The sequence below is a fragment of the Dermacentor andersoni genome, chromosome 10 (genome assembly GCF_023375885.2).
Source record: "Dermacentor andersoni chromosome 10, qqDerAnde1_hic_scaffold, whole genome shotgun sequence".
Taxonomy (NCBI): Eukaryota; Metazoa; Arthropoda; class Arachnida; order Ixodida; family Ixodidae; genus Dermacentor; species Dermacentor andersoni.
In genome coordinates this window covers 120,487,573-120,513,662 of record NC_092823.1, presented here as the reverse complement: position 1 = coordinate 120,513,662, position 26,090 = coordinate 120,487,573, and the positions used below count along the sequence as shown (strand labels likewise).

Genomic DNA, 26,090 nt, shown 5'->3' with positions numbered 1-26,090 from the left:
AGGGTCACCCACAGGACGCCTGCAGTCTATTCGAGGAAACGAAAGCCATGCAGCGAAACGTGCAAAGTTCACCACAACGATACGGGAACTCCTGGCAAAATGAGCACACCTGCGCCAACCACGGCCATGCTTCCACACAGCAAGCGCACTTCTATCGCTCGTGGCAGTCTTGCATCATTCAGTCAATGATGAACTCGCCTACGTCACGGCATTCTCAGAGTTCAAAACGACGCAACTCCCCGCAAGAAGTTGACTACGTCAGCACTGCGGCAAAACGAGTGCGCGGCGGTTTTCCTAGAGGATTTGGCGGCGCCCGTCGAGAACCGCGTGACTTGAACGGAGGGGCGGGTCACGCCACTGGAAACCACGATCTTGGGCCCTGCTCTGAAAAATCGCCACTTACGAGTCAAACTGAAACTTCAGGAAATCCTTCGACTCCAACTGGTTTTGGCATGACGGGAAGGCTGACGCCATCTTCTACGGAAGACCGGAGTCGAGTGGACCGCTCAGTGCCGTCCACAGCACCACCACCCGCGGAAGCTGTCGTGCGTGAGGAGGACAGTGGGCTTGGGAAGGACTCGACACCGGCTTTGGGAAAGCGTCCCGTCGAGCCACCATCCGCGTTAGGAGCCACCGCTTCAGAAAATGAGTGTTCCTCGCAAAGCGGACGTCTGGGACCGCATCCCGAGTCACCGGCAAAAGACACTTCACCTAACGACTTGCTCGGAAAACCATCGGAAGGCGGCGAACAGTGTATTCCGCCAGGAGTGTCGGAAGTAATAATGCAGCCATCACCTTCACAACACTCTGAAGCGTTACCAGATGTGAAGTCTTCAAAGGACGGCTCCCTGACTTCGCCTAATGCTCTGACGCAATTGTGGCGGTCTTTCTCGTTTATTCGAAAGCGCTCCCGCAAAGATCGGAATGCTGAGTAGTTACGAAACCAAGCAGGAAGTTTTCAGTGTGATGTGCTAGCGAAACGACTGTGGAACACACGCGAAACGAGGTGTCGCTTTTATCTTTGCAGTTGCTGGAGTATCGTATATGGGCCATTGTACGTTTGCTATATGCAGCAGGCATGCCTCAGTGTCAAGAAGTGCAACACTGACGTATTTAGTAAAAAAAAGCTGACAATGGGAGGACCGATTGCAGTACTAGCTTATCCAGTCAGCATAACCGGCAGTTGAGAATCGCACGAGTTGATGACCAAGCCTGGACGATCACTTTCGAAATAAGCTATCAGATGTACGTGTATCTGTCGACATACTTGGTTGTACTTGCCGTTTTACATTTGTTCTTATCGTTTAGAGGCTTCATTGTAAGCTTACATTGGGGGAATGGAAGGTTCTTTTAATGAAAGCTAAAGTGCAAAATACACGTGACGTTTGTGAATAGCCAGAAAATTTTCGTTGTCATGTGTTCTGTAAGGAAAGACTTGGAAAGAGCACTGTGGCAAAGGTGCATGAACTGTACAAGGGTTTCAGACACAAGGCCTTACCATGCGGCGGCGGCGGCTCCGATTGTGGCCGATATTTTTTAGACATGTGCTTAAAAGTGCTGCAACATTGATGTCAGACTGTCTCTGTGCGTAAACTGTGTCGAATGTATTGCAGACTGCGCCGTTTTGCGGCCACGAGCGTATTATTCGTGAAATTGACGAGCCGCAATGGCTGGCGACAACGTTGACTGCAACATTTTTATTCAGTCACCAGTCCCCTGCTCTTATGAATGAACGAAATTCAATAAAGCATTTTCCTTTGCCACGTATGCGTCCTTGACATCATGGGTTTCATGCTGCTCAGTCTGCTTCTCTTTCTATATTTGATGTAGCGCAAGTTAGAATTCGGTGTGTATTATTTGTTCATTGCACTTTACAGAAGTTCTTCGATGCCGTGTGCAACGATCCGAAAAGGAAAAGCGATTATGGAGCGAATACGTGTCGTATATCTTTGATAAGAAGCCGAGAGTATTTTCTCTTATGACAGTGCAGATTAGTGCGCATGTCCTTGCTTGATTTAGCACCAAACGTTGTTTAATAAGCTGGGCTCGCCAACTTGCTTACTCTCAGCAGGACCAGTCTTTTAAACACCAACTTCACATGCCAGTCGAACTGACTACGTACGCCTGGTTCGGCGACTACATTGCACGTCGTGTCGTTGCCGTGAAGGCTAATGCAGGCGTCAGAACCGGACCATGTACTGCCGTGCAGAGTCACAAAAGCGCAGTGTTGGCTATAAAGTACCAGTATTACGCCTGCGTCACTAAAATCGCTAAGACGTGGCTCAACGACGTAGTAACGTTGCCAGAAAGGTTTACTGTAAGCAAAATTTAAGAGTACGTTTGTGTGCATCGTGGCGTCGAAAGTTCACGTTTTCAGGTAGGCGCAGGCAGGTTTGGGGACGTGACGCCGCAACCAAACATCACGCCATTCTTGCACCCGGTTAAGATCAAATTGAAGGGCTGTTTGGTCAGTGATGGTTTTGAACCAACTAAAACCCCGGAAAATGTTTTCGTGACCAGAATGTTTGGCAGCAGGGCATTCTGCAGCTGCTTATTAAAACGATCTAATACTTACTCCGAAATGTACGTTGCTTAGACGCCGCTATTAGAGCAATATTTCTGCAGTGAACGCCTAATGTAACTGCGGCATGCTGCACATAGCGAGCGTGCAGCCTGCAGGTAACGCTTGTGCTATATCTCCTCGTGTAGGAAGTTGAAAATCCTGGTGCAGCTTCCTAGCAGCGCAGAGGGAAAGGCATGTTCTATTGAAGAGAAGCTCGGCCAACCAAAATCGGTCGTCCTCGAGCGACTATATCGGAGACCATGCTGACATCCCCGAGGGCGTGAAAAAGTTTCCGCAACAATGTGGCTCAGTAACATACCACAGTACCATACCATAGTACCACATACAGAAAGACGACACCTAATCAGGGAATACGAGCGAAAATTTGAAGAAAGGCGACCTGGCGCACTTGCCTGTCCACCGCATCGATTGCTTGTGTGAGTCGAGTTTCCAAAAGATTAAAATTTTAGGTAAAAGCAAAGACCAAACTGCACGTGAACGGATGGAAGCATGCCATACAAAAGAACAGGCGACCCGCTTGGACAATGTAAACTTTACCGCAGCGGAGCGGAATCTGGTAAACGACCTCAACGGCGCAAGTCTGGTAAATGACCTCAGTGACTTGCGCCACGGAGGTCGTTTGCCAGATTCCGCTCCACTGCGGTAAAGTTCCCATTGGCCAAGCGGGTCGCTGTATAAACGACCGACTCAGAGAGCACTCGGTGTCTTCAAAGGCTGTTGCGGGTGGTATGCAGCTACCTGCACACATCAAAGATTGTGGTTGCACCTATTTAGAAATGCATCCAATTTAAACAAGTGTAATGACAGACTGGCGAGAGAAATTATTGAGGCTGGCCAATCTGCCACGTGTGTCAGTGTCCCGTCAGTTGCCTCGACGGATAAAAATATTAGATATATCCTTGGGCGTTAGTGTTCTTTGCATGTGATTATGCTTGAGATTTGTATGAGTCTTTTGACTGGGCATGTGCTGCCCTCCATTGCCTGGAAAAACTTTCATTAAACTTCAGTTGCAAGTGAGTGTCTGTCCTATCTACTCAGTTTCTTCCCGCCCGTATTACCTCTCAACAACACTACATGTGGCTAATTACGTTCACCTTAACACCAACGGTCGTGGGTTATAGTGACGCAATTAGCTCTATCTTAATTAAACCTGCGTTATCATATTCGCTATCAAACATGTCAACGAACGATGAGGGTTGTTAGGGGCTTATACTGGTCGGATCAAGTTCCATAACAATGGTAATGACACTGGGTTTCGTGGATGTGAGCAAGTTGCACAATGCTTACGCATAGTTAGACAACTACCAGAGGAGTTTCAGCGTTTTTTTTTTTTGTTTCGCAGGAGAACTGCGATTCAAATTACCATCGCTTTTTTCTACGAAGCGAACGTGCCAGCCTCAGACGAATCACTTCGCTGGACGAAGGTGCTTGAAGGCTGTGACGTTGCTGTCAGACTGCTTGTATGCTCAGACTGCCTAGAATTCTTACTAGAGAATGTTTTGTTTTGACAACAATGATATTATGCGTTAAATAGTCATGGTAGTGGTCAACAACAGAATGTCCAACGATTCTTGACGCACTTGCTAGTAATGTGTTACTATTTAAATGCCCTAGAGGCGGGACACTTCAAGAAAGTGTCGTTTTTTATTTTTTTATAGTGAAAGTTATCGGAATTGCGTCGAAGTGCATATTTATCGATTATTCGATATCGAAACAAAATTGGTGGTGGCTAAACGATGCTGCTTAGGTTTACTTTTGACAGGAAATTACTAGTTGTTTGCCCAGATAAACGCTGATAATCGCATGTACAGTATTCCTTCAACAAAAGACAAACACACACTGCATCAAGCTGCTCTAAGTAGTCCCGCTTCCCCGCACAATCAGGTGATTCTCACTAAACCAAGAAGCGAACCGCTCGAGCTGACAGTATCGAAAATATTCTCTTTGACTGAAACGCATACAAGGAAGGAGCACCCACCAAAAGCTACTGAGATTACCGGCTTGACTGGGTGGTTTCGTCTTTACACTACTACAAGAATTTCTAAAATCTCCTTTTACATACATAACCGCTTTTGTAACGAGCCTATTCATAGAGGACGATTTCATTCGCAATTGAAAACTTAACACAATCACATATATGAAATCATGCATAGAATCGCCACCGTATGTCTAACGCCGGTACTAGGGTCAGATATCGTGCGGTCATAAAATGTCAGAAAGCCTCGTGGAAAGGACAACGGGAATTGCGTGCAGAATAATAAAAAAAGGAAAAATAGCAGATCAGCGAAAAGCGTTTGTCCCTCTTCTCAGACGCGATAATCACGTACGAAAACGAAACACCCATGAGGGTCATGGGTCCAGCACTGTATCCTAGATCGTCTGGCGAAGTGGCGTGTACGTCAGCGGACAAGTTAATAAAGTCTAAAATGTGCACAGCTTCGGTGCCGCCATAGGGTCCCGATCGCGGCAACCGAACGTCTTGTGGAACTCCGGCATGCTGGACGCGGCAAGCGTGCAGGCAGCTGACGCGACGTCCCTCTCCAAGGAATTGAAGTCCTGGCGCAACTGCCCGCCAGCGCAGAGGGAAAGGCAAGCCCGTTTGAAGAACAGGCCCTCTGATGAAACTTTAGGGTCGTCTACTGAGCTGCCCTCTCCCATCAACGGCCTGTATCGATAGGCCAGCTTGATCGCCAGGGCTGCCGCGACGGCCTCGTCAAACTGCTGTTCAGTTTCCAGAGGTGCGTGAAATGCGGCCGACCGGTTGGCGTAGCACTTTCGTAGGGCGCTGTAAGCAGTCGCTGTCTCGTTAGACCACGAGTACCCGGCGGCCTGCGATCCGATGAGAAGGCCCAGCATCTTGCGCGCCATCTGGACACCAAGCAGTGCGATGTTGGGGTAGCTGGCGCCCGACAGATCGCTGAAAAACACCGGCGGGATGGCAAACATTTGCGGCACGGTGATCTTGCCAGCGGCGGGGTCGACAGCCAGCTCGACCTCGACGGTGTTCGCGTATTCGTCGTCGTCTCGCACCGCGTCCGCGTCGTCGTCCACGTCGTCGGCTAGCTTGAGCCTCTTCAGCACGGTCACCTTGTTGAAGATCCAGTCGTTCTTGCGCATACCGAAGCTCGGGTTGAAGCGGCTGTCGCCAATTTCCTCCTCAGACAGGGAGCTATTGCTGAACATGGATATCTGCAACTCTTTCGCATTCAACAAGGTGCTTTCACGGTCGACCTCGCTCATCCATTTGAGGTCGTCGTCGATGCGCTGCTCCATCGCCGTCTTGAAGACCGAGAAGTAGCTGCCCACGGTTAAGGCGGTCTCCGACGAGATGGACAGTACCTTGGTCAAGGATGGTAGCCAGAGGCGTTTGAAGACGGCCATGGTGTCCTGATGGCAGACCTTCTGCACCAGCTCCGGTTCGAGCTTCGAACCTGAGGCGAGCATGTAGTCGAGCTTCAGTACGTTGACCGCCACCAGTGCCAATGGGTACAATGCCTTTACGGGCATTTCGACGTGGAGAAAAACGGACATGATATCGCTGCACGCATCTTTGAATTCTCTCCCGATGACAGTAACGTTGGCGGGCAACTTTGGTGCGTCTTCAACAGCGTTGACTAGCGTAATCCATTTCGGAGGCGGAAACTCGGTGCAATCGTCGGCTGAAATTGGGTCTGGCGAGGAATTGTGACCCCGCGTTTCCTTAAGCCCGATGCTATCATCGAGAGCCAAGCATTCTTTGACCACCGTGGCACTGACGTCTTTGCCTGCGATGGTATTCAGCACGGATTCGAGAAACGCGTTATCTTGACTGTCATTGCCGATGTTGGGAAGCCGGCGTTTGAAGGAAGTCCACCTGTCTATTTCTAAGTAGGTATGGAAATCGTCTTTGTGCGTAGTGATCCTGAAGAGGGAGTGCAACCGATAGACGTAGGTCAGCCGTACGAGGTTGGCAACTGCAGCATCCATGGAAATGTTTTGCCATGGTGCCGGGGTTATGCCAGTGACCTGTGGCAAAACGATTCCATTTGAGTTAGATTGAACAGAAGCAAGTTATTAGGCAAATGCGCTGACAATGTAAGTACCTATAAACGTCTGTCTACCGCTAGCGAGAAACTGCGGTCACTCTATTATCCCATTGGTAAACTTTCTAAATGTGAATGTTCTAAGACTTGCGCCATACGCCACAACGATGCTTTAAACTGCGTGTTTACAATTGGTAATCTTGCTGCTATCTCTGGGGAAACACCAGGTTTCATGCAGCAATACGGCAAGAACGCCCATGCTAAGGCGAAGAGTAGCATTACTTCTGCAAATTTTATGCACTGCGGAATGATGGTCCCAAACATAAATGTTTGCAGCGCTAATTAACTTCAATGAGCCGGAAAGATTGCAAGCTAAAGACTTTGCGCCATGCATGCAGCTCGTACGACAAAGTTGATTAACTGTAGGCCGATGGTCACGGAGAGATAAGTGCCTGCAGCGTTAACGAAATTCGATAAGCCAGGACGAACGCAACCTAAAGATACTTTTGGACGTTGCGTCATGAATGCAGCTCGTCGCAGCTGTAGACATAAATTGCAGATACAAAAAAAGTATTCAGATGTTACGTGCTCCAGAAACAGCTGCTACGCGCACGCGCGCGCACACACCCACGCACACACGCACACGCACACACACGCACACACACCCACACACACGCACACGCACACAGCCAAGTGTCATTGGGTCTGGCATTCTATAAAGGTAACACCTAACTTTCGACATTATTTTCTTGTCGTCATTGTCTGTGGAGTTCTAGCGGTTAGTCCAAGAATACCTGGCTTATTCTATACGCTTATATACAAACAGGCGCAAGCGATCTGGCGAGTGATTAACCTTCAATCTGTCCATGATGCACAGTACCGACAACTGCGTCCTCATAGCAGCGTCACCTTAAAGAGCTTCTCCACTGTTTCCTGCAGGGTCCTCGGGACGCTGTTGTAGGCGACGCAATACACGTAGTAACGTGACACCGAGTCGGCGGGCTCAGCCCACGACTCGCGCGCCATCATCTCGCGGTGCCTCCTAGCGGTGTAGTTTCGTAGAACATCCGCCATGAAGGAAGACGTTGGCGGCGCTGGCGTCGGCGTTGGCGAGGTCTCCCGTGAGAGCCAGTGGCCGCAAACGTGCCCGTAGAAGTCGTTGCATGGCTTGACCTTCCTGTCCACGATGGCTTCCATGTATTCCAGCACCTGTGACGGGTCGAGAATTACTCGCGCATTGTAGAACGTTCCTACACTTCGCATTTAATCTTGCCTCGTTCACGACAATATTTGGCAACATTCTCTTGGAATCGGAGTGGTGATAAATTGCCTGTGTGAGCTATTATGTGTTACCATAACGTAATGTAGTACGATCTACTGCATTCTTTATTTCATGCAGTTACATATGCCTGTGATGATCGCAATCCGCATTTCTTGTATTCTTTTTTTTCTCCACCATTACTCTGAAATTTTCTCGCTTATCTTCACCGCTGACTGAACTTAATTCCACCGTCAGCATTGAACCGTGATGCTTCTGGAAGGCGAACGTTCCCTGCAGTTCTAGGATATCTTGGCATATTCCATTACAATGCGCTGATTGGCTAACCTTTTTTTTTTTCTACAGTACACACGTGCCTCACACTGATGCAAATATTTGCACCTGTATGTTCTTGTCACCTCTTCCATTACGTCACACTGAAGTACCGTCGCTCGCGTTTATACGGGAAATTTAACACAACAGAATTTTGACCTTAATTTTCGCTTTGAACAATGAATCGCCTAAAACATACGAAAGTTGTCAGTGCATCCATCTTCAGAAGAGGATGGGCGAAATTATTTGGATTGGATTAGAAAAACTTTAATGAAAGTCCTGCAGGACGCACGTCAGCGCGCAGTGGGCATCTCCCACGCAGGGGCCGACAGGGAATACCTGGCGGCCGCTGTGCGAGCCTGCTGGACGGCCTATTGCTGGTCTTGTAGGAGCCGGCTTCGTATGGTCTTCTCCCGCTTACACAGCGAAATTATTTGGGTGTGTTTTTTTAAATACGTTATGATGGTTATTACGAAGAGCGACACACACTCAGTGGCACATGCCCATTTGCACATACTCAGTGATCGAAGTTGGCGCGAAGGAAAAAGGTTGGGTCCTAAAAATGCTAATGACATTAATATACTAAAATAAAATTTCGAGTGATTACGTGATCGAAATAAGCAATTTAGAGATTATCTTTACTCTTTCTTTAAAGAAGGATCGAGGGGCCAAGAGACGGGTATGCCACCGCCGTCTCCTCATAAAGTGTCACCTGCTATACCGAGCAGTCAAACAAACAAGAGCGATGCATTGACTAAGCGATCAAGTGGCGAGCGCTATCTTCGCGCGCCGTCTGATTTCGGAGCCTGTGAACGGAAGTTCTTACCTCCCTGCATGCCGTGTAAACGCAGCCTTCCCCTACACTGCGGCCGAACCAGTTGAAGATCACAACGCTGATCGAGATCGCGATGACCGCAAGCAGGCAGGCCGCAAATATGGCGACCAAGCTCGGGCGGATAGAGGCGTCTGCAGTTTCCGCTACAGCTGCGAATGAGACACACACGTCAGCCATGTTCTGGCTTACACAAGAAGGGCAGAGAAATCGGCCTGTGGTACCCACAGAGCGAAAGTCTAAGTTCCGTGGCATTAGTAAACAAATGTTGCATTTCTTGTAGCACACAAATGCAACGTGGATTGAGATTCGGAGCTTGTTCATCGGGGCGTTCGTCGTACACATGGACTATTACATGGACACGGAGGGAGAACGAAACACATGCACATAAAACTGTGTGTGCGGGTTCTGTTCTTCGGAGTCCGTGGACTACACTTGCGGTACAGTAAACACCTTCGTGGTGCCACGTGAAATCGTTTCAGTGCATTCCGGTTGTCGAACTCGCGCGTGGAGGCTGCCCTACTTGATCTGAGCTTTGATGTTTCTGCTGTGAAGAAAAAAAAAAAACAAGTTGGACGGCGATTCAACCTCCAGTTGAAGTCGATGAAAGACAAAGGCTTCCTGAGTGAGCTGGGGGTGAGATAATGCCGGGCGGAGTCACTGAACACCGCATTTTAACGTCCTAGAAATCATGCCTAGAAACTTCAAATGACAGGGCTTATTTTTTTTTGTCTCTCATTTTTTTACGGCCCAGCCGCCGACAACGACCGCACGTGACGTCACCCTCTTAACCCGTTAAGACTAACCTGCCGAGACTGACGTGGCGGCCTTTGACTTAGATAGGCCCACCCATGGAAATGTATGCCTGCCTTTCTCAGGAACCTTGTCCCTGTTTGTAACTTTTCTACTACAGTGTTCTACTCCATCGGTCGCCTCCCCTTCTTGAGTTTGGGTTTACGCTTAAGCATCGCTTCTCATAGATTTCAATATGTGCTTCTGATCTGCATATTTTTTTCCTTTACGTGGGCTCGTTAGACTAGCTACAGGTGCAGAACTGTGACCGCTATTCAGACTCACGTTTGTCAGCAGGAGTTGGTTGTTTCCCGACTTGCTGCTGCTCCTGTAATTCCTTGCTGCCTGCGGCAGCCGGTTGGGTCGACAGCTGTTGCTGCTGCGGTTGTTCTTGTGGTGCTTGGGGAGACTGAGCCTCTTGCTGCAATGGATCTGCATATTTTTTTCCGTTACGTGGCCTCGTTAGACTAGCTACAGGTGCAAAACTGTGACCGCTATTCAGACTCACGTTTGTCGGCAGGAGTTGGTTCTTTCCCGACTTGATGCTGCTCCTGTAATTCCTTGCTGCCTGAGGCAGCCGGTTGGGTCGACAGCTGTTGCTGCTGCGGTTGTTCTTGTGGTGCTTGGGGAGACTGAGCCTCTTGCTGCAATGGACTCCCCGTCTCGCCTTTCGCGTTTGCGTCCGACAACACTTCGTCATGATGGCTAGGCGAAACTGAGAAAAATACGTGCAAACGCGTGTTTACTTGCGGGATTCGAGAGTTTTATTTCTGCTTGCTACATGATACCTTACAGCGATACGTCACACGTTAGGACCATGTTGCGCATGCGCGTCGTATATCGCGTATTACGTATACTGCGGCAGTGAGCAGATGACGCGGTGCGGATGAACGCATCTCGAAGGGCACTCGGCCCTCTTACTGTCTAAGGAGTCCTCCAGCTTCCACAGTGCTTTCAAACGGCGTGCTCAAAGTGTTCGGCTTGTTCGCGTTTGAATTCATGTTGAAGGTAAATGTGATTCTGTGAAGGGAATAAGTTTTTAGTGGCACACATCTCGTCTTCCTCGTGCTTGCGTTTCTTGTTATTCTTTTTGCGTCGCTTGCACATTTACAATCGCATTTACTTCATCCTAAATTCAAAGACCCTCCATGGTTGCTCAGTGGCTATGGTGTTGGGCTGCTGAGCACGAAGTCGCGGGATCGAATCCCGGCCACGGCGGCCGCATTTTGATGGGGGTGAAAGGCAAAAACACCCGTAGTAGTTACGTGCACGTTAAAAAAACCCAGGTGGTTGAAATTTCCGGATTCCTCCACTCCGGCAAGCTTCACAATCAGAAAGTGGTTTTGGCTCGTAAAACACTGGAATTTAATTTTAATCCTAAATTCAGAGAGTTGATGTAGCTCCCGCGTGGTATACGTCCGGTGTAATCACCCGCAAGCAGAGCAAATTTAGCTCCATATACCAGTCGAATGTCACTTTGGACGATATCAAACGGGAGTGTGTTTGTATCATACGTCTTTCATGTTGTCCATGTCTTCTGCACACTTTTATTATTCCTAACGTGAAATAATGTCATGTTTTCGAATTCGGACCCTCTTATTCGTGCCGTTGCAATAGTGTGCTAACACCCCAGAAAACTTCCGGTCATAAATTTTTGACATTAAGCCAAGGAAAAATTAATTTTTTTTGTGCCGTATTTGACCATAGGTATAATATGTTCCCGGTGTATTCAGATAAAAGGAACGTGTCTATTGCGTTGGGCGCATGTACTTAGCATCCTTGTTGTACTTAGATACAAAGCTTATTTGTCAAATACTCTAACTGCACAGTAAGATGTGCCAGCTGGAGAGTTGTATATATTTGTAAGGTATTGCAACTTGCGCTGTTCCAGAGCGCTTATCCGGAAGTTGCTTAGAGGCTGTGCATGCTAACATAGAAACGCAATAGACGCTGACAAGAGGGAGACATTTACATCTTGGTGCTATTTCAGAGTATACAGAAATAACACTTCCGTACTGTCGAAAATGGTAGATGTTGGACGAGCACTTCGCCTGCCATGCAGTGTAGCTAGGTTCCGTTTGGAAGTTATCGATAACGATTTAAATTTAAACGGACATTACAGAGAAAGTTAGGTAAGATATATTAATAAACTACTCTTATAGAATACGAAGGAAGACACCCTTCTCGTGAGGGCAGTCTTAATAAGCTAGAAAAGACGCAAAGTGGATGACTGTTGGTGACACCACCGTGAAGTTCCCGCGCTAGCCGGTCGTTACCGTCATGTTAACTTTGGCGGTGCCCATTCGGCCATGGAAATTTTCTTATCAGCAAAAATGACTTACACTGTGTTCTAAAAGAGCCAGGGTTTGAACACACCAAGTCTCCAGTACATATACAGAGCCGCGACTACCCGAATAGGAAATAAGTATTAAAATCTGTGACGTCACGCGGACGTAGAGGCACTAAGGTATCGAGCGAAATTTAAAATGAAAAAGATAGTTTGGTCATTATTTTTTCTTCTAGTAATCAACCCTTTGTACGAAATTGGCGAAAGTAGTGCTGTGAAAGAGTACGTTATCTTTCCGGACTGATTTACTGTTTGCCCCCGAGTGTTCGGTTGAGTTTGCGTGTTTACCTTATGTAATTGGTAAGCGCACACTATAGTGCGTGTTTGCCTTACCTGACGCCACAGCGTCGCGGTGCTTTCCTGCGCGGGAGAAAGAAAAAGAACGTACGATAATTTGGCTGCGCATGCCGCATGAAGCTAAGCATTGACACCAAATAAGCGACAGTGCCTACGAAAATACGAAAGTAATACATGAACAGGCGTATCTCGCGCTCAGCTTTCTTTCACGTATTGGAGGATGAATATTCTGTACGTATATGCCCTTCAGTCGCGGCTTACGCGTTTGTGGGCGCGGCTTATTTTTGCCGTTACATTGCCGTGGTTGCAAGGAATAGACAACGAACATTAAGCATTGAGTAAATTGAACATCCTGCTTTCCTAAAGTACACCCACTTCACTTCTGAGAGAAATTTATCGCTTTAGACGACTGCTTTGGTGAAGGCAATACCGTGCTTGGCGGGACGTTTGAAGTGGGACGTTTCGGTAGTAATTTCGAAAAATGTTTTTCCCTTGTTGCAATGCTTGTGCCAAATAATTAACCTCTGAATGTAATTCGAGTGGGTGATTAAATATATTTAATGAAGACACGCAGCATTGCTGACCGTACGATAAATAATACATAATTACCATGTAATTATGGTAGCTCTCTATAAAATGCACAATCATTCTCACCTCCATCCTCCAGCACCTTGGCATAAAATGATGTAAATTTTACACACTTATCCACACTTGAATATAATTGGTGACTGAAGGGGATATGAGACTCAGTTCTAGGTGAGCATCCTACAGTGCCTGTGCTTTTGTTTCGTTAGCTGGTTCGATTACAGGCGAACGGCCTAACCAAAAACACAAAGAAAGAAAGAAAGAAAGAAACGAAGAAAGAAAGAAAGAAAGAATGAAAGAAAGACGAAAGAAAATATTGTTGCCTGTTTTGCACTTAACAAGCAGAAGAAAGCAATAAGTGGGCAGTAAAGTAAATATTTATTGCGTATCCTAGTTTCGCATTTGGCGTGTTCTTTAACAGTCCTTTCTGGTCATGTGGTTACTAAAAGAATCACAATTAATATTCGAGAAGGCGAAGAGCAAAGCCGAAACTCACTGGTGAAATGAAAGTGTGAGATGCTCTAATTATAAAGCATGTGGACTTTGCGCTGCAGATCACTGATTCTCACAATATTAAAAAAAAAAAAGCTCCCACTTTGTCTCAACTCAGACTTGGCGCCTGAACTGTATCTATGGAGGCCAGCATGTACGGTGCACAAAGCGCCACAGCCGCAGCACAAAAAATATCGCAGGTATTTTGTGTCTATCGCTAACACAATTGTCTCTGAAATTTTGAAAGTTTCAACAAGCTCTTTGCAGTGCACAACATTTATGCCAAATGGTTCTCTCATGTCGTAAAAAAAGGCGCTTTTGAAAAGCTGTTTTTCTCCCTTTCTTTCCTCCTTCAGCTGTATAGAACATACGTGTTTTTTTACACCGGCAAACGCACAGATCTTGCGCACTGTTGCAAACCTAAATAGCGCGAAGCTTGTATAAGCGAGGAAGCAGCAGTGGCTGATAACACAATCCCAGTCTCGTCACCAGTAGGTGTTATCTTTATGCGTCACGAGATGAAGACGGTGTACCATGCTTGCCCTGAGAAGGATGTTGAGAGGCATATGCACAGAGACGTACGGCACATCAAAATATGCTTGACGCTTCGTGCCCCTTTGTCACAGCGGCGCGCACCCATTTTATAGGGGACTGGTCAAGAAGTGGTACGCATCCAGTGCCGGGGGTTTGTCTTCGGGCGCATACCAAATGGCCCACACACAGTGGCCTAAGTTATCTGCTCTGACAGATAGCAGCCAGCAGTAAGTTGTCTGTTGGGGCATGCCAAGTTGCTGCCTGTGGCACACGCCCACTAGGCCAAGTTGCTGCGGGTACTCGGCAAGACAGCAGAATTCGCAAAATCACGGCAAGATACAAAACAAGCTTCGCTATAAAACAGCACTTAGACCACAAAGGTATAAGAAATGGAAGCGCTGACACGTCTACGCAAACGGTTCACGTAAGCTAAGCTCCAGCGTAGTGTGCATGCGCACGGCGCAGTCCAGCGTCCGGCGCAGTCCAGCGTGACCGGTGCCGTTTGGCGCGCTTTGGCGCGGTCCTCGTAGGAAGAGAACGTGGCCTATCTCACGCCGAAGCCGAAAGACCAGACTGCATCGCACGCCAGCTTGACTGGCCGGATGCATGATGGCCCACAGTTTCGGGGGCATGCACTGAAAGAAGCGAGCCGAGTTTGCGCGCACTTCTGCGCATGCGCTGCGAAAACAGCTGATCGCCTCACTCCTCCGGGCCACGTACGACGCGCGGAACAATCACGAGGGCCAATCTGCGGCGATTCTGGCGTCGCCGGCGTGACGTATCCGATTTCGCGCCGGCTTACTGGCACGTTCGAAAACGCCGGACTATTAATTGCTCCTTATAGGCGAACTTCATCAACCACGTCGGCTGTTCGAAAGCGAAACTTCATATGGGCAGCAGTACTCTCCATGCCAACGCTTTAGCTGGAGCCGTCACCGATACGCGGCTGAGCCGGTCTGCAGAAGTTGTATAGGCGCAGTGCGTTAGAAAGTTTGGAAAGAAACCCCACCGACTGCACATGAGACGCAGTTCGCGGGATTGATTCGGGAAGTGCTTCTATTCGTGCGAGCAATAAGACGTGCGTCGAAGTGGTAGAAACAAGAGCTGCGTCACTCGTGCACTCAACTTACGTCGGCTCGATTTCGACCTGTGTCGCTTTTCTGCAAGGCCCAAACAAAACTGAGGTTCACAGGACGATGGAGATTTGACATAACAGAGGACAGAACAAGTTTTCTCTAATTAAAACACTTATTGAAATAGCGCATATTTCCCTGTGTATATATATACCCGCAAGCTCTGGAGAATTTCTGTTTTTACTATACAAAGCTACTTTCAAGAAACACAATAATTTTTTTGAAGTTATTCTTTTTCTAACGCTGTTTTTTGTTTTTGCTTGGTTTTAGCAGAACGAAATTTTGACTTCAATACTGTGAGGGAAATAAAATTTTTTTGTTCGTTTAGCATTCTAAAGTAACATTTTTGAGCAGCCTGAGCACCTACGCAAGTGCAGGCGGAAGGATTTCATATGCGTGAGCCAATTAGTGTAAATTACGAAGGAAAAAGAAGTGCAGCTGCTCAACGGGCCACCCGTACAATTCACTGCATGGCTATATATATGTGCTGGCAGAGATGATGTTTATATGCGTCCACTATGAGTCTTATTTTGTACCAGGCAGGCTAATAAAAAAAATGTCAGTGCAGGATGTCTGGTCGCTTATCATATGTTCTAAGTAGCGTACTTATGTACGTACTTGTGCGATCTAAATGACCTGTCCCTCAGTATAAAAATTGCTGTAGGTTATAAAGTAAAAGTTACTCCAACGTTATATTTTTCTGTCAAATTAGGAAAGAAGCAGTCCATGAAGCAGTTTTGCAAAATAACAATAAAGGCGAGAAACAGAAAAAGAAGTATGCCACACTTTGTTTTTCACACACACGCACAAAAGAAATTCAGGGTACAGAATGTCGCGTGTTCAGCGTAGGCCAGGAGGAGTATATTGAATGCATGCACACCAATCACATTTCGTACACACAAAAGTTTTACCCACCAGCATCGACCGCAGGATCTACTTCATCCGTTGGGGGGCTCTGGGGGTCCGGGCCTTAAAATTGAGTGAAGAAACGTGTCCACTTATCAGATATTATGAGAGACGAATATGAGGTCCATTCAACTGGACTGCAGTACCTGAACTAGTTCTTTATAATTTTAACTATATCAATCTTATAAAAGTTATTGAAGTTGGTAAACGTATGTTACCAAAAAATCCTACATAGCAGAATTGCTGTTGCTCCAGTACCAATGATGTGGAGAAACAACTAGAAAAATACAAATACAGAAGTGAAAAAAAAATATTTCAATGGCGATGCACTTAAAAATGGTGAGAGATACTATGCTACTGTTTGTTCAGAAGGGCTTTGTCAGCCAGCTCTATTTCTTGGAAAAAGGAGTACTCAAAACAGTGTTGGCAGGGTGATCTCTAAGCAAAGCCCATGATCTATCTATAAGCGTGACCTGTTGGAAATGAAGAGGGTCGAAGTGTCAGTGGTATGGTTACCGTTTAGTAGTATAAAAAAGAATCCAGAAGTTGTACACCTCGACCATTCTTGCACCAGTGAAACACTGTCTCGTGTGCAAGTTTCCATTCGTTTCACGTGGTGCAGATTTAGGGCGGAGCAAACTCACTGCATTTCTAGCATTTGCGGGAGTAGTAGTGCGGGACCAGTGCAGGACGTACCGTGCCAGTTCTGCAAGATGCAGTTACTCGCACTACACCGCAGTGAGATTGTTCACGAACTGCGTGGCGAATCGAATCTCCCTGCGGACATCATGGTCAGAGGTTGTGACCATGCATGGCGTGAACATCCATATCCTTTGTTTTACGACTCATTTCTGCACAAAATATCAAAAGACTAGGACTGCCTTCCTCGACACATTGCAACCTTCACAGACCATCTTCACTTTTGTTCATCTTTAGATAACATTGTACACTAAGAAGAAAAAAATCTGATTCTTACGTAAGCACGATGCTTTATTTTAGTGAGAACTGTAAAACTTATCGTCTCGTTGTATATCCAAACCTACGCCAAGGAACCCACGAAGCAACCCGCGTTTTTATTCTAACCATTTAGAAAAACAGATCTTGCGCTTAACGTTTAAAAGTCCCGTACAAAGTCGCATTTTTGGTTCACAAAGTTCACGAATACATTCGACATTTTTTACTATGATTTATACACAAAATTATACACCACCATATTGTCACGTTGTTGTGACAGTGAAGAACAACAGGGACACAAGGGTGAATCAGAAAACTAACTGAAACCATGCTGAAGGAAAAGTCCAACAAACTCATGCGCGTGTTCGAGTTAGGTACACAAAAGCGAAACTATGGAAAACCAGGGGTGCGGTAAAAATATTCTTTAAAAATATATCGCAACGTAGACGTGGGGCATAAAACCAAGTGGCACCATGCACGGGGGTTTGGCGAGTGCACTGAATTTTCTGCGCGGCCGCGCAGGATAATACCTAATTTACATCTACTACAGTGACTTCCGAACGTTTTACCGCAATGTGGGCTGCTACATTTCCCTCAATAACCAGAAATGTTACGATTGGATAAAACACGTTGGCTAATGTTTCGAAGTTAAGACTGATTCCACAGATTAAAGCTAAGTGTGGATAAAGTTGCAAAGTCTCTACAAGAAGCGACACAGTTTCTACGTGGAAGAACGTTCAAAAAGTGAAGGACAAATGAACAAAAAGAAATTGCAGGCAGCTTACTCCTTCCGCTTCCAGCTGTAAAATATGAACGTATTTATCAATTTTAACATAAAGAGCATTGAGTGTTATCTTAATGCACTTTCTAGGACATGTTCACTCATCGTAAGAAGGCCGACCTCCTTTTATCGCATCTCATTCCGACCAAAGAACACCGAACGATAGCGATGAGTGCCCATGGGTGTGCATGTATCACAACCTCTGCGAGACACTTATGACCTGACAGTTCAGATATAGCTCCCACTACACTCGACATAGCGACCAGGATGGGAGTCTTAGATACTCCCAAAATGGTCACAAATTCTGAGTCACGCCTACAGGCTCCGCAGTGGCAGCCTGGCAACCAGCCAGGCCACCTTTTGATAGTTGAGTTGTGCTTAAAGCGTCAAGAGCACCCGATTTGTGACGCTCATTTTGCCATCAATTCTGATTAGGGCACTTGAGAGGCTCATTGAACAGCTAGCTACTGATGGAACTCTCGAGTTTGATAATCTTATCACAGCATAGAAACATCCGCAGCATTTCACTTGCGTTTTTCTTTCCTCGGCATCCACAAGGTTTGTCTAAGGCAAATCAGGTAGGCTGTAGCTCGCTAAGAGGAAGGAGTTTATGAAATAGCGATATTGTCATTCACTTAGGAGTAGCACAAGGTGACAACTGCTAGCCTCTTGGTTAGCCTAAATAGAACGATCACCCAGCGAAGGCCTTGGCCTTGGGTTTGATTTGCTTACGAGCACAAATTTTTTCTGTAACTGTGACCTCTCCGAGAAGTCCGTATAAGCACAAATGAATAGCTTTGCGCTGTTCTTGGGTAGCTTTTCCTTTCACTGTTTATATAATAGACCGTCAGTTATCTGCTGCGCTCATTCCTTAATTTTAACTATGATATATCTGAAATCAGTAGTCGATTGGGCGTCGGCTAACAAAGAACAAGGTCACCTGGACACCACTGGGTGAGGCCTTTGTCTTGCAGTAGACTATGCTCTCGAGATGTTGATAATACTAACGGAGACGAAACTAAAGCCTCATCTCCCCAATTATACGCGCTAGAGCTTCACTGCATTTGTTAGAGCTGTAAAGATTCAGCGATAAACTCATCTGAGGAAGTCAGCTCAGGAATGACTAAGCATTTCCTTCAGATGACGTTTCATCGTCTTCATCATTATTGTCCCCATCTTTTATTTATTGAACGCTGTCGTCATTAGCTATAACATAAAAGGAAGAGTAGGCTGCACGTTGCGGCCTTGTATAGCCAAGGAAAATTCACTGGAACAACCATGGCATTTTGAGCATTTCTTGAGTGCCTCTTTCTCAAAACTATAGTGAAATAGTTACATAACTCCTGCAAAACTGGCACCCTTTGCCGACTAGCTGGCCTAAATTTTGGAAATGTATGCGTACAAAGGTTGCCAAAGAAAAGTGAATTAGCGGGGTCCTGAACCACGCCCCCGGGCTTGGTGAAAGAAACGTAATCCGGCGATAGGATACGCTGCTGTGAACGTCTCAGCCAAGCTTTGTAGTCGCGCGCGGCGCGCGGAGCTCGCAAGCTGGGCGTGAGTTCACCTTTCTCTGAAGCGCTCTCTTATCAACAAAAGCCGGCTCCCCACGCTTTTCTGGACGCTTTATTTCGTAACACAGCACATTCCCATACCCGGCTGCTATTGGCTAACAGCTGACGTCAATAAAGAAGAGTGTTTGGGTCAGTGGGCCTCTTTCCTACGGCCACTGTGCGTATTTATCGACGCAGTTTAATAAACCGGCTGAAGTAAGCGAAAGTGTGCGGTTGAATTTCGATAATAGTTACTTCCGGAGGAAGCAGACTATAGGCTGCTCACGCTCTGCCTCGGTCGTCCACGTAGGAATTAACTTTTGGCCACCCTGCTTATCATTGTCGTAGCCGTCGGCTCCTGCTAATTTCGGCTAGCTTTGAATGCTCAAGTAGCCTCGAACCACTCAAAATTCAAGGACGGACTACACGCACGCTTGCCAGTGCACACTCACTCTGACCACTCCTGGTTGAACGCCTTGGCAGACTTATTGATTGCGCTTCAAAATGCACAAGTTGCATGTGACTACTATCCGTCGGTCAAGCTGGTGAACGACAAAGCCGGACCGCATGAGGTAGCGCGGTCACACTGGAGCGTATGAGCGCGAGCATGCACTGAATCCCAGTCGTGCATAAAGTAAACGCTGCGCACACGCACTACAGTTGCATGTAACTGCGGTCTGCTACAAATGCAGGGCCTCCGTGATCACCCCGGCGTCGCGAGTGCGACGTCGGAGGCCATGGCTACGTAGCGTCAATACCGCGGCCGCCGCGGGGTGCAGCGACGAGTCCACTCGCTGAAAGCATTGCGGCTCGCTGAGGACAACCGCCTTTTGGCTTACTTTGGCTTTGGCGCGTCGCAGGTGCCAAAATCGGAAGATAGCGGCGTCTACGTTAACATTCAAAATCAGACTTGAACTGCGGTCCACGGTGACGCCAGTAGGCGAGGCGTTGTGGGCACGGCCCGCTCCTTCTAGCCTTCGCAGTGCAAGGCGTTGAGGAAGGCAAGGAAGAACCGCGAAGGGCGTATCTGATTGACAGTAACTCCGCTTCTGCTGAACGCACTGAATCACTACTTGCGGCGAAGTATTTCTGAAAGAAGCCTCTTTTAAATGCAAATGCATTTCTCCGATTCGATAAGGAGTGGCTGAGGGCTCCTTAAAGGTAATGCAGTTTTGAAGTTACTAATCAGAGAGTGAACTGAGGTATTTTGGTTATTTAAAAAAAAAGCACAGTAATTCATAGACCCTAGCGTCCGTCACCGCGAGCGGGACATCGGTAAAAAGAAATGTCCTACTGTCTGCTGCGCTACGTTTAATGACATTTTAAATCTTCTCTTAGACACCCATTGCAATACTTGACCAAACATGCGATGGTCAACTTGAGCCTTCTTCTAGCGAGGCCCTGCGGTTCCTCACCTGTTCGCTTCTTGTGGCGTTTCTTCTTTTCGTGCTTTTCCTTTGTTTCGTCTAAGTGGGTGTGTTGCTCGTGCACGGACTCCTGCAATGGCACCGGCTCCATGGAGGCGCTATAAAGAAGGCAGCTACGTGATAGGCCAGACGTCCGATGAACGGTGTGCGTCCCTCAGTGTATGGGGCAGGCTACGGGAGAGCTCGCTCTGGCAGCAGGGTGTCACGCGGACCTTAATGACGATGGCGATGATGGTGGCCCCAAACGTTGGTACACACCGACAACGGGAAATCGACAATGAAGCTAGCGGTGGAAAGAAAAAAAATGAAGGGATAGAAGAAGATAAAGAATTACTCGTACTAATTTAGTATCTTTGGATGCATCAACTCCTGGCCACAGCGACGCCAAGGTTGGCACAGCCATTCCGAGTTTTCTTGTAGGGTAAATGTGACCTAAATTCTAAATTCAGAGCATCAGATTTCCTCTTCTTTCCAACAAATGGAGTTCGGCTCATTTTGTTTATCTATTTTTGTTTATTTCTCCATTCTTATGACAACGTGTTCTCCAATCTATCTCCTTTGATTCTGATCTGCCAACACTCAGATTTCGTCTTCCTTTTTTCTACATTTCTTAATTCATATTGAACTACGCGGTTCTTAAAGAATCTAATCTTCCAGAGCTGGTATAGGTCGATTATATTAAGAATCTACACCTACACTATCATCAGCTGCTCTAGTGAGTGAGGAGGCGGTGGAGGTACACCATCTCTCGCCTTACAGATTTCGCTTCCACTTTTGAAGCAGAGCTTCTGACGATGATTGTCGCGCGACGCAAATGACCTTTGAATGCATCCACTGCTGCTATTATTACAGATTCTCTTTAAGTTCTTTCTTCTGGAACAGAGTCACTAAATTCACCAGTCTCAAAAGGGCTCCTATCATTAGTTCCACTCGCACCGTAGTATTATTGAATCATTAATGGTAAAGGGTCACTGGGCTATATTTAAATGAAATGGACAAAAAGTAGTGTGAAAACGTGAAAGAAGCCCGCTAGAACACGCAATATTGCCGCGCGAGTGGCCGCTCGAGGCACTTTGCGTGTATTCGTGGGCTTGTTTCATGTTCGGAAAAACCTTTTTATGCAGCATGTATCGAGCAACAGAAAGCATTGTCGGGAGTTTCTAGTGTTGCTCTACAATATTCTAATTGACATCTTTCATGTAATTATAATATTTGAGAAGTTAATCAATTAAGGCTAATTATGTAATTAGGCAAAATGTAAGAAAAATGTAATTTGAGTATCTCCAAGCGACGGCAAACATTACCTTGACACGGTCTAGCTACGTGGCCTCTGCATATTTTTACATGTCTTGCGTGGGCAGGACATGTAATGAGGAGAGATAACCGATGGTCATTAAGGGTTACGGGCTGGATTCCAAGGGAAGGGAAGCGTAGCAGGGGGCGGCAGAAAGTTAGGTGGGCGGATCAGATTAAGAAGTTTGCAGGGACGACATGGCCACAATTAGTACATGACCGGGGTTGTTGGAGAAGTATGGGAGAGGCCTTTGCCCTGCAGTGGGCGTAACCAGGCTGATGATGATGACACTTTTATACGCTCACTAAAAAGACACGTGACAAGCTCAGTACCGTTTTCCGAGAAACGCTGGTTCCTCACCTGTGAGGTGCAAAGAGAGGATGCTATGAGAATCAGTGCCATAGGCACGGTATTGTTTCAGCTTCGATTTTCCTAGTGAGCTTATCAGCATTTCTGTGACAAAAGGGCTTGCATTAAACCGTCGTTCGCAGTTCACAGGGACAAACACCATTGTCGACCTGTTCTTTCATATAGCTCTACGATGAGAACAGAACGTGCGATATATGTTAAGCAACGCAAATAAAGCTTTATTGCTAGCTTAAAGAAAAAGAGTGAAAGTGGAGTCTTGGAAGGCAGGTATTTCCCATGTTATCACCTGAAAGAGAAAAAATTAATTCAGTTGAATGGCAGCAAATGCACGTTTTCTAGCACGATGTTGCTTTTGAACGGCTTGCTATTTCACAGATTTTCTGTTCTCTATGCACTCTCATACAAGCTTGATTGCGCAGAATGGTGCTGTACTTGTATGCTCCGTAGCCATTTTGGCAATATAGGAGTATACGAATATTCGAAATTTGCCAAGAAAGAGTCAAATGTGTCCTGCTCGATTCGTTCATCGAATCGAATAGCAACTATATGGAAAAGCGAATAAATTACGAACAGTTTGGAATATTTCACAGTACAAGCTGTACGCGGTGAATCACGAACTTGTGACACAATTTCATTTTTGCCAGATTAGATATAAGGAACTGGAAGGTGCATTAGGCTTTCGGCGTTGCACTGGAAGCCAGACTTTTCCAATCAAACCCCAAGTATTCGCACTAAGTTTTCACTCGGATATGACATTGGACAATGGCATTGTTCCGTACTATTTATCAGTGTTGCAACTGGGTGTTCTGTTAAGATTAACTCTGAACACAATCGATTACCATATTATTTTCTATAATAGTGGCAACTTCTGCAGCGACCATTATAACTAGAAAATAAGTGCTTTTGTTTTTCTCTGCCATCGCTGAAGTTCAAGCGCATTTCTGTTTTAGTATCGAAGGTTTCTAGAAGTGCTAACAGCCCCATCAGACTGCCTATTAAATAAAACTTAATAGCCATAACGCACTATGCATACTTAAGTTTCATTCCGATGAACTTGTATATTTGTTCGTAATGCTGCATTTGAATTTTTGTTAAAGTGTACTTCATAATGGTGGAGTGGCAAAGATCGAAACTTGTCCATGTAGTGGATGCTCGAATGTCAACATTGTTTTAATAATAACGGGGGGAAATGCTTGTTTTACATTCGAAAACTGTTCCATTTTCAGTTTGGTACAATTCGGTTTTCGCATTATTAGGTTCGTATTCAATTCCGTCTAAAAAGAGATTCGGCCTCGTAAAGTATATTTTAAGGCAGCACGTCAGCTCACCAGTGCGAATACTCGTCGTCGGTCCTGCCCCGCGGGATGTAGTCGTGATGGAGCAGCGGCTGGTGGTACCAGTCGAGTTCCGGGGGCAGGTGGTACCTCATCAAAGTCGTGATCAGCATCACCGGCCGAGGACGCGTGCTGGGCGCATCCTGTGTCGCAATGAGAACACGGTTGGTGCCCCTTCATGACCCTAACAATGCGAGACAGGACACACTAAGAAACTACAATAAATAAGTACTCTAGGCGCGCGGCAATGTTTCTCTTTGTCCTATGCGTTCTTGCTGCCAAAGGTTCTACATGTCAGCGCGTTTTCCTGCCAAAGAAGGCACATGAATGCACCTTTTGGTCAGGTTGTTGCAGCACGTTTTCTTGCCAAAGAAAGCGTTTTTGGCAAGGTTGTTTACAAAGTCGGTGCACCTGTAATAAATAGGAATTATAGGCGGCGTACTGCAAGGCTTCACGCCTCTCCTCACGCCTACGTTCTTCAGGGACGCAGATTTGGCTGCCACTACAATGTGATGACGATAGCTTACGCAACGCATGGCACAAAAAGGACCCGGCTAACCCTGCTCGTTAGCACATAAACACTTTAAAACTCATAAGTGAAACATGGGGCGAACAAGAGAAGCCTCCGTCAGAAGTGAACATCTCGACGAGGGGAGAAAGAGGGATCCCGATGTTCGATGGTCGGCTCTAGACCGAAGCTTCTTTCTGTACGGCACTGTCAGTTGTGTCGTCTTCGTCTTCCTCCGACCTCTTTGTCTTGTTCGGATGCCAGTAACACACAGCACAGAAATGCACAAAATACACAAAACACAAAAGCGTAGGCACTGCAATGACACACGCGCGACAAACGCGCAAGACACACACACACACACACACGCACACGCACACGCACGCACACTCACTCACTCACTCACTCACTCACTCACTCACTCACTCACTCACTCACTCACTCACTCACTCACTCACTCACTCACTCACTCCTACCGGCAGCTTCATCTGTCGCAGGGACTGCGGCAAGTAGCAGGGCCCGTAGTAGCGGTGCTGCCCGTCAGCCGACGCGACGCAGCCCTGCACCAGGATGACGTCCTGCACGGCCTCGTCCAGGGAGAACTCGATGGCGTAATACAGGTTCGGCATGATGCCGCCTTCGAGGAACTGCTTCAGCTTGTCGTGGGTCCAGTCCTGCCTCGACAACATGGGCAAAAAAAAAAAAAAAACAGCAACCACACGAATCACTTTTACATTCCGCAGTTCCAGCAAACTTGTGCTTCTGCATTCTAAGTCATCGTATTTTTATTGTTTTGTGATGGAAGCCATAATGTTGGGCATTTTGAATCAACAAGTTACTCATATTTATGGAACACGAATACTGGTGCACATTCAAATTCAAATTTATTTTGTTCTCAAGGATGAGGGTAGGGTAGGGACAAAAGTGACGTTTGTCACTTGAGAACCTCAATCTCCCTGATACACGGAAAACAACGAGGACAAGAGGGTGAGTTCACTAACCATAAACGTCTTCAACAAAGCATGAGAACGGTGTTACACAATACAAGTCATCATATGTATGAACACCCAATGCTATATACAGAAACTACAATATGCATAGTTTCCTCAGCGCCTAAATAAACATCTCCTTTCACAATAAAAGTGCTTCCTTTGTCTCACACGGACTGCATTGTTCATTTGTTATCATTCCGTGGAATAATTTATTTTACAACACTTGAACGCCAGAACCATACCATTTTTCGCTGAAGGTGTGCTCTGCCAAATGGAATGATCCAATGTTTCACATAACATTCATTTGGTAAAACAGAATGCTGCGTGCGTTGCCGGCAGGGTATACTTTGGCTATGGCAGGCAAGAACGTGCGATGTCCTTTATAGCGCACGAAGACATCTTGTGTGCTAAAGCCTTTACAACAGCAGCTATGACGAGCTTTTCGGTAGTTTAGTCATCACATAATAATCGCATGCGAATTATCGCACACAATAAAATTTAAACGAATGAAACGTTTTGTCAGTGTCCATTTTTTAGCATGCATTCCATCGGGTGTCCTTGAGCAGTGTCTAGCCATAATAGAAGACCGATTCGGCTGTGTATTTGTTTTATTGATGTACACTTCATTACATTTTCATTATCCTTATAAGGAAACTGTTATCCTGTAAGGAAAAAGCAGAACGGTTTAGGAAAACCGCAGAATATTAACGGCATTTCTAGTTTCGGGTGTCTTTCGGGTGTTTCGACACCAGAACTTGTCTTTGGC

General features: G+C 46.4%; 2 protein-coding genes across 2 annotated transcripts in view; both read right to left on the bottom strand.

Moving 5' to 3' along the window:
- Nucleotides 1-1,844: 1,844 nt before the first annotated feature.
- LOC126543666 (uncharacterized) lies at nt 1,845-20,918 on the bottom strand. The gene is made up of 7 exons (XM_050190773.2): nt 20,816-20,918; nt 12,502-12,528; nt 10,330-10,536; nt 10,107-10,253; nt 9,024-9,181; nt 7,516-7,815; nt 1,845-6,589 (listed from the first exon to the last, which is right to left on the bottom strand). The coding sequence occupies exons 1-7, from the start codon at nt 20,916-20,918 to the stop codon at nt 5,006-5,008; spliced, it is 2,526 nt and encodes an 841-aa protein (XP_050046730.1). The 3' UTR covers nt 1,845-5,005.
- A 1,755-nt stretch (nt 20,919-22,673) lies between these two features.
- The window catches only part of LOC126546178 (sperm-specific sodium:proton exchanger-like), a 37,450-nt gene continuing 34,033 nt past the window's right edge, over nt 22,674-26,090 (bottom strand). Inside the window, exons 21-23 of the mRNA XM_050194319.2 lie at nt 24,809-25,006; nt 23,819-23,967; nt 22,674-22,776 (exon numbers count right to left, since the gene is read on the bottom strand). Coding sequence (XP_050050276.2) covers nt 22,773-22,776; nt 23,819-23,967; nt 24,809-25,006 — 351 coding nt within the window. The 3' untranslated portion in view covers nt 22,674-22,772. The remainder of the gene's footprint in view (nt 22,777-23,818; nt 23,968-24,808; nt 25,007-26,090) is intronic.

What these genes read in the sequence shown, in the direction of transcription:
- LOC126543666 (XM_050190773.2), bottom strand. Translation starts at nt 20,918, where the DNA reads ATGGAGCCGGTGCCATTGCAGGAGTCCGTGCACGAGCAACACACCCAC. An exon ending in ACGCCACAAGAAGCGAACAG is followed by an intron (nt 12,529 to 20,815) that starts GTGAGGAACCGC and finishes TCTCCCGCGCAG; the next exon opens with GAAAGCACCGCGACGCTGTG. An exon ending in CAGTGGAGAAGCTCTTTAAG is followed by an intron (nt 6,590 to 7,515) that starts GTGACGCTGCTA and finishes GTTTTGCCACAG; the next exon opens with GTCACTGGCATAACCCCGGC.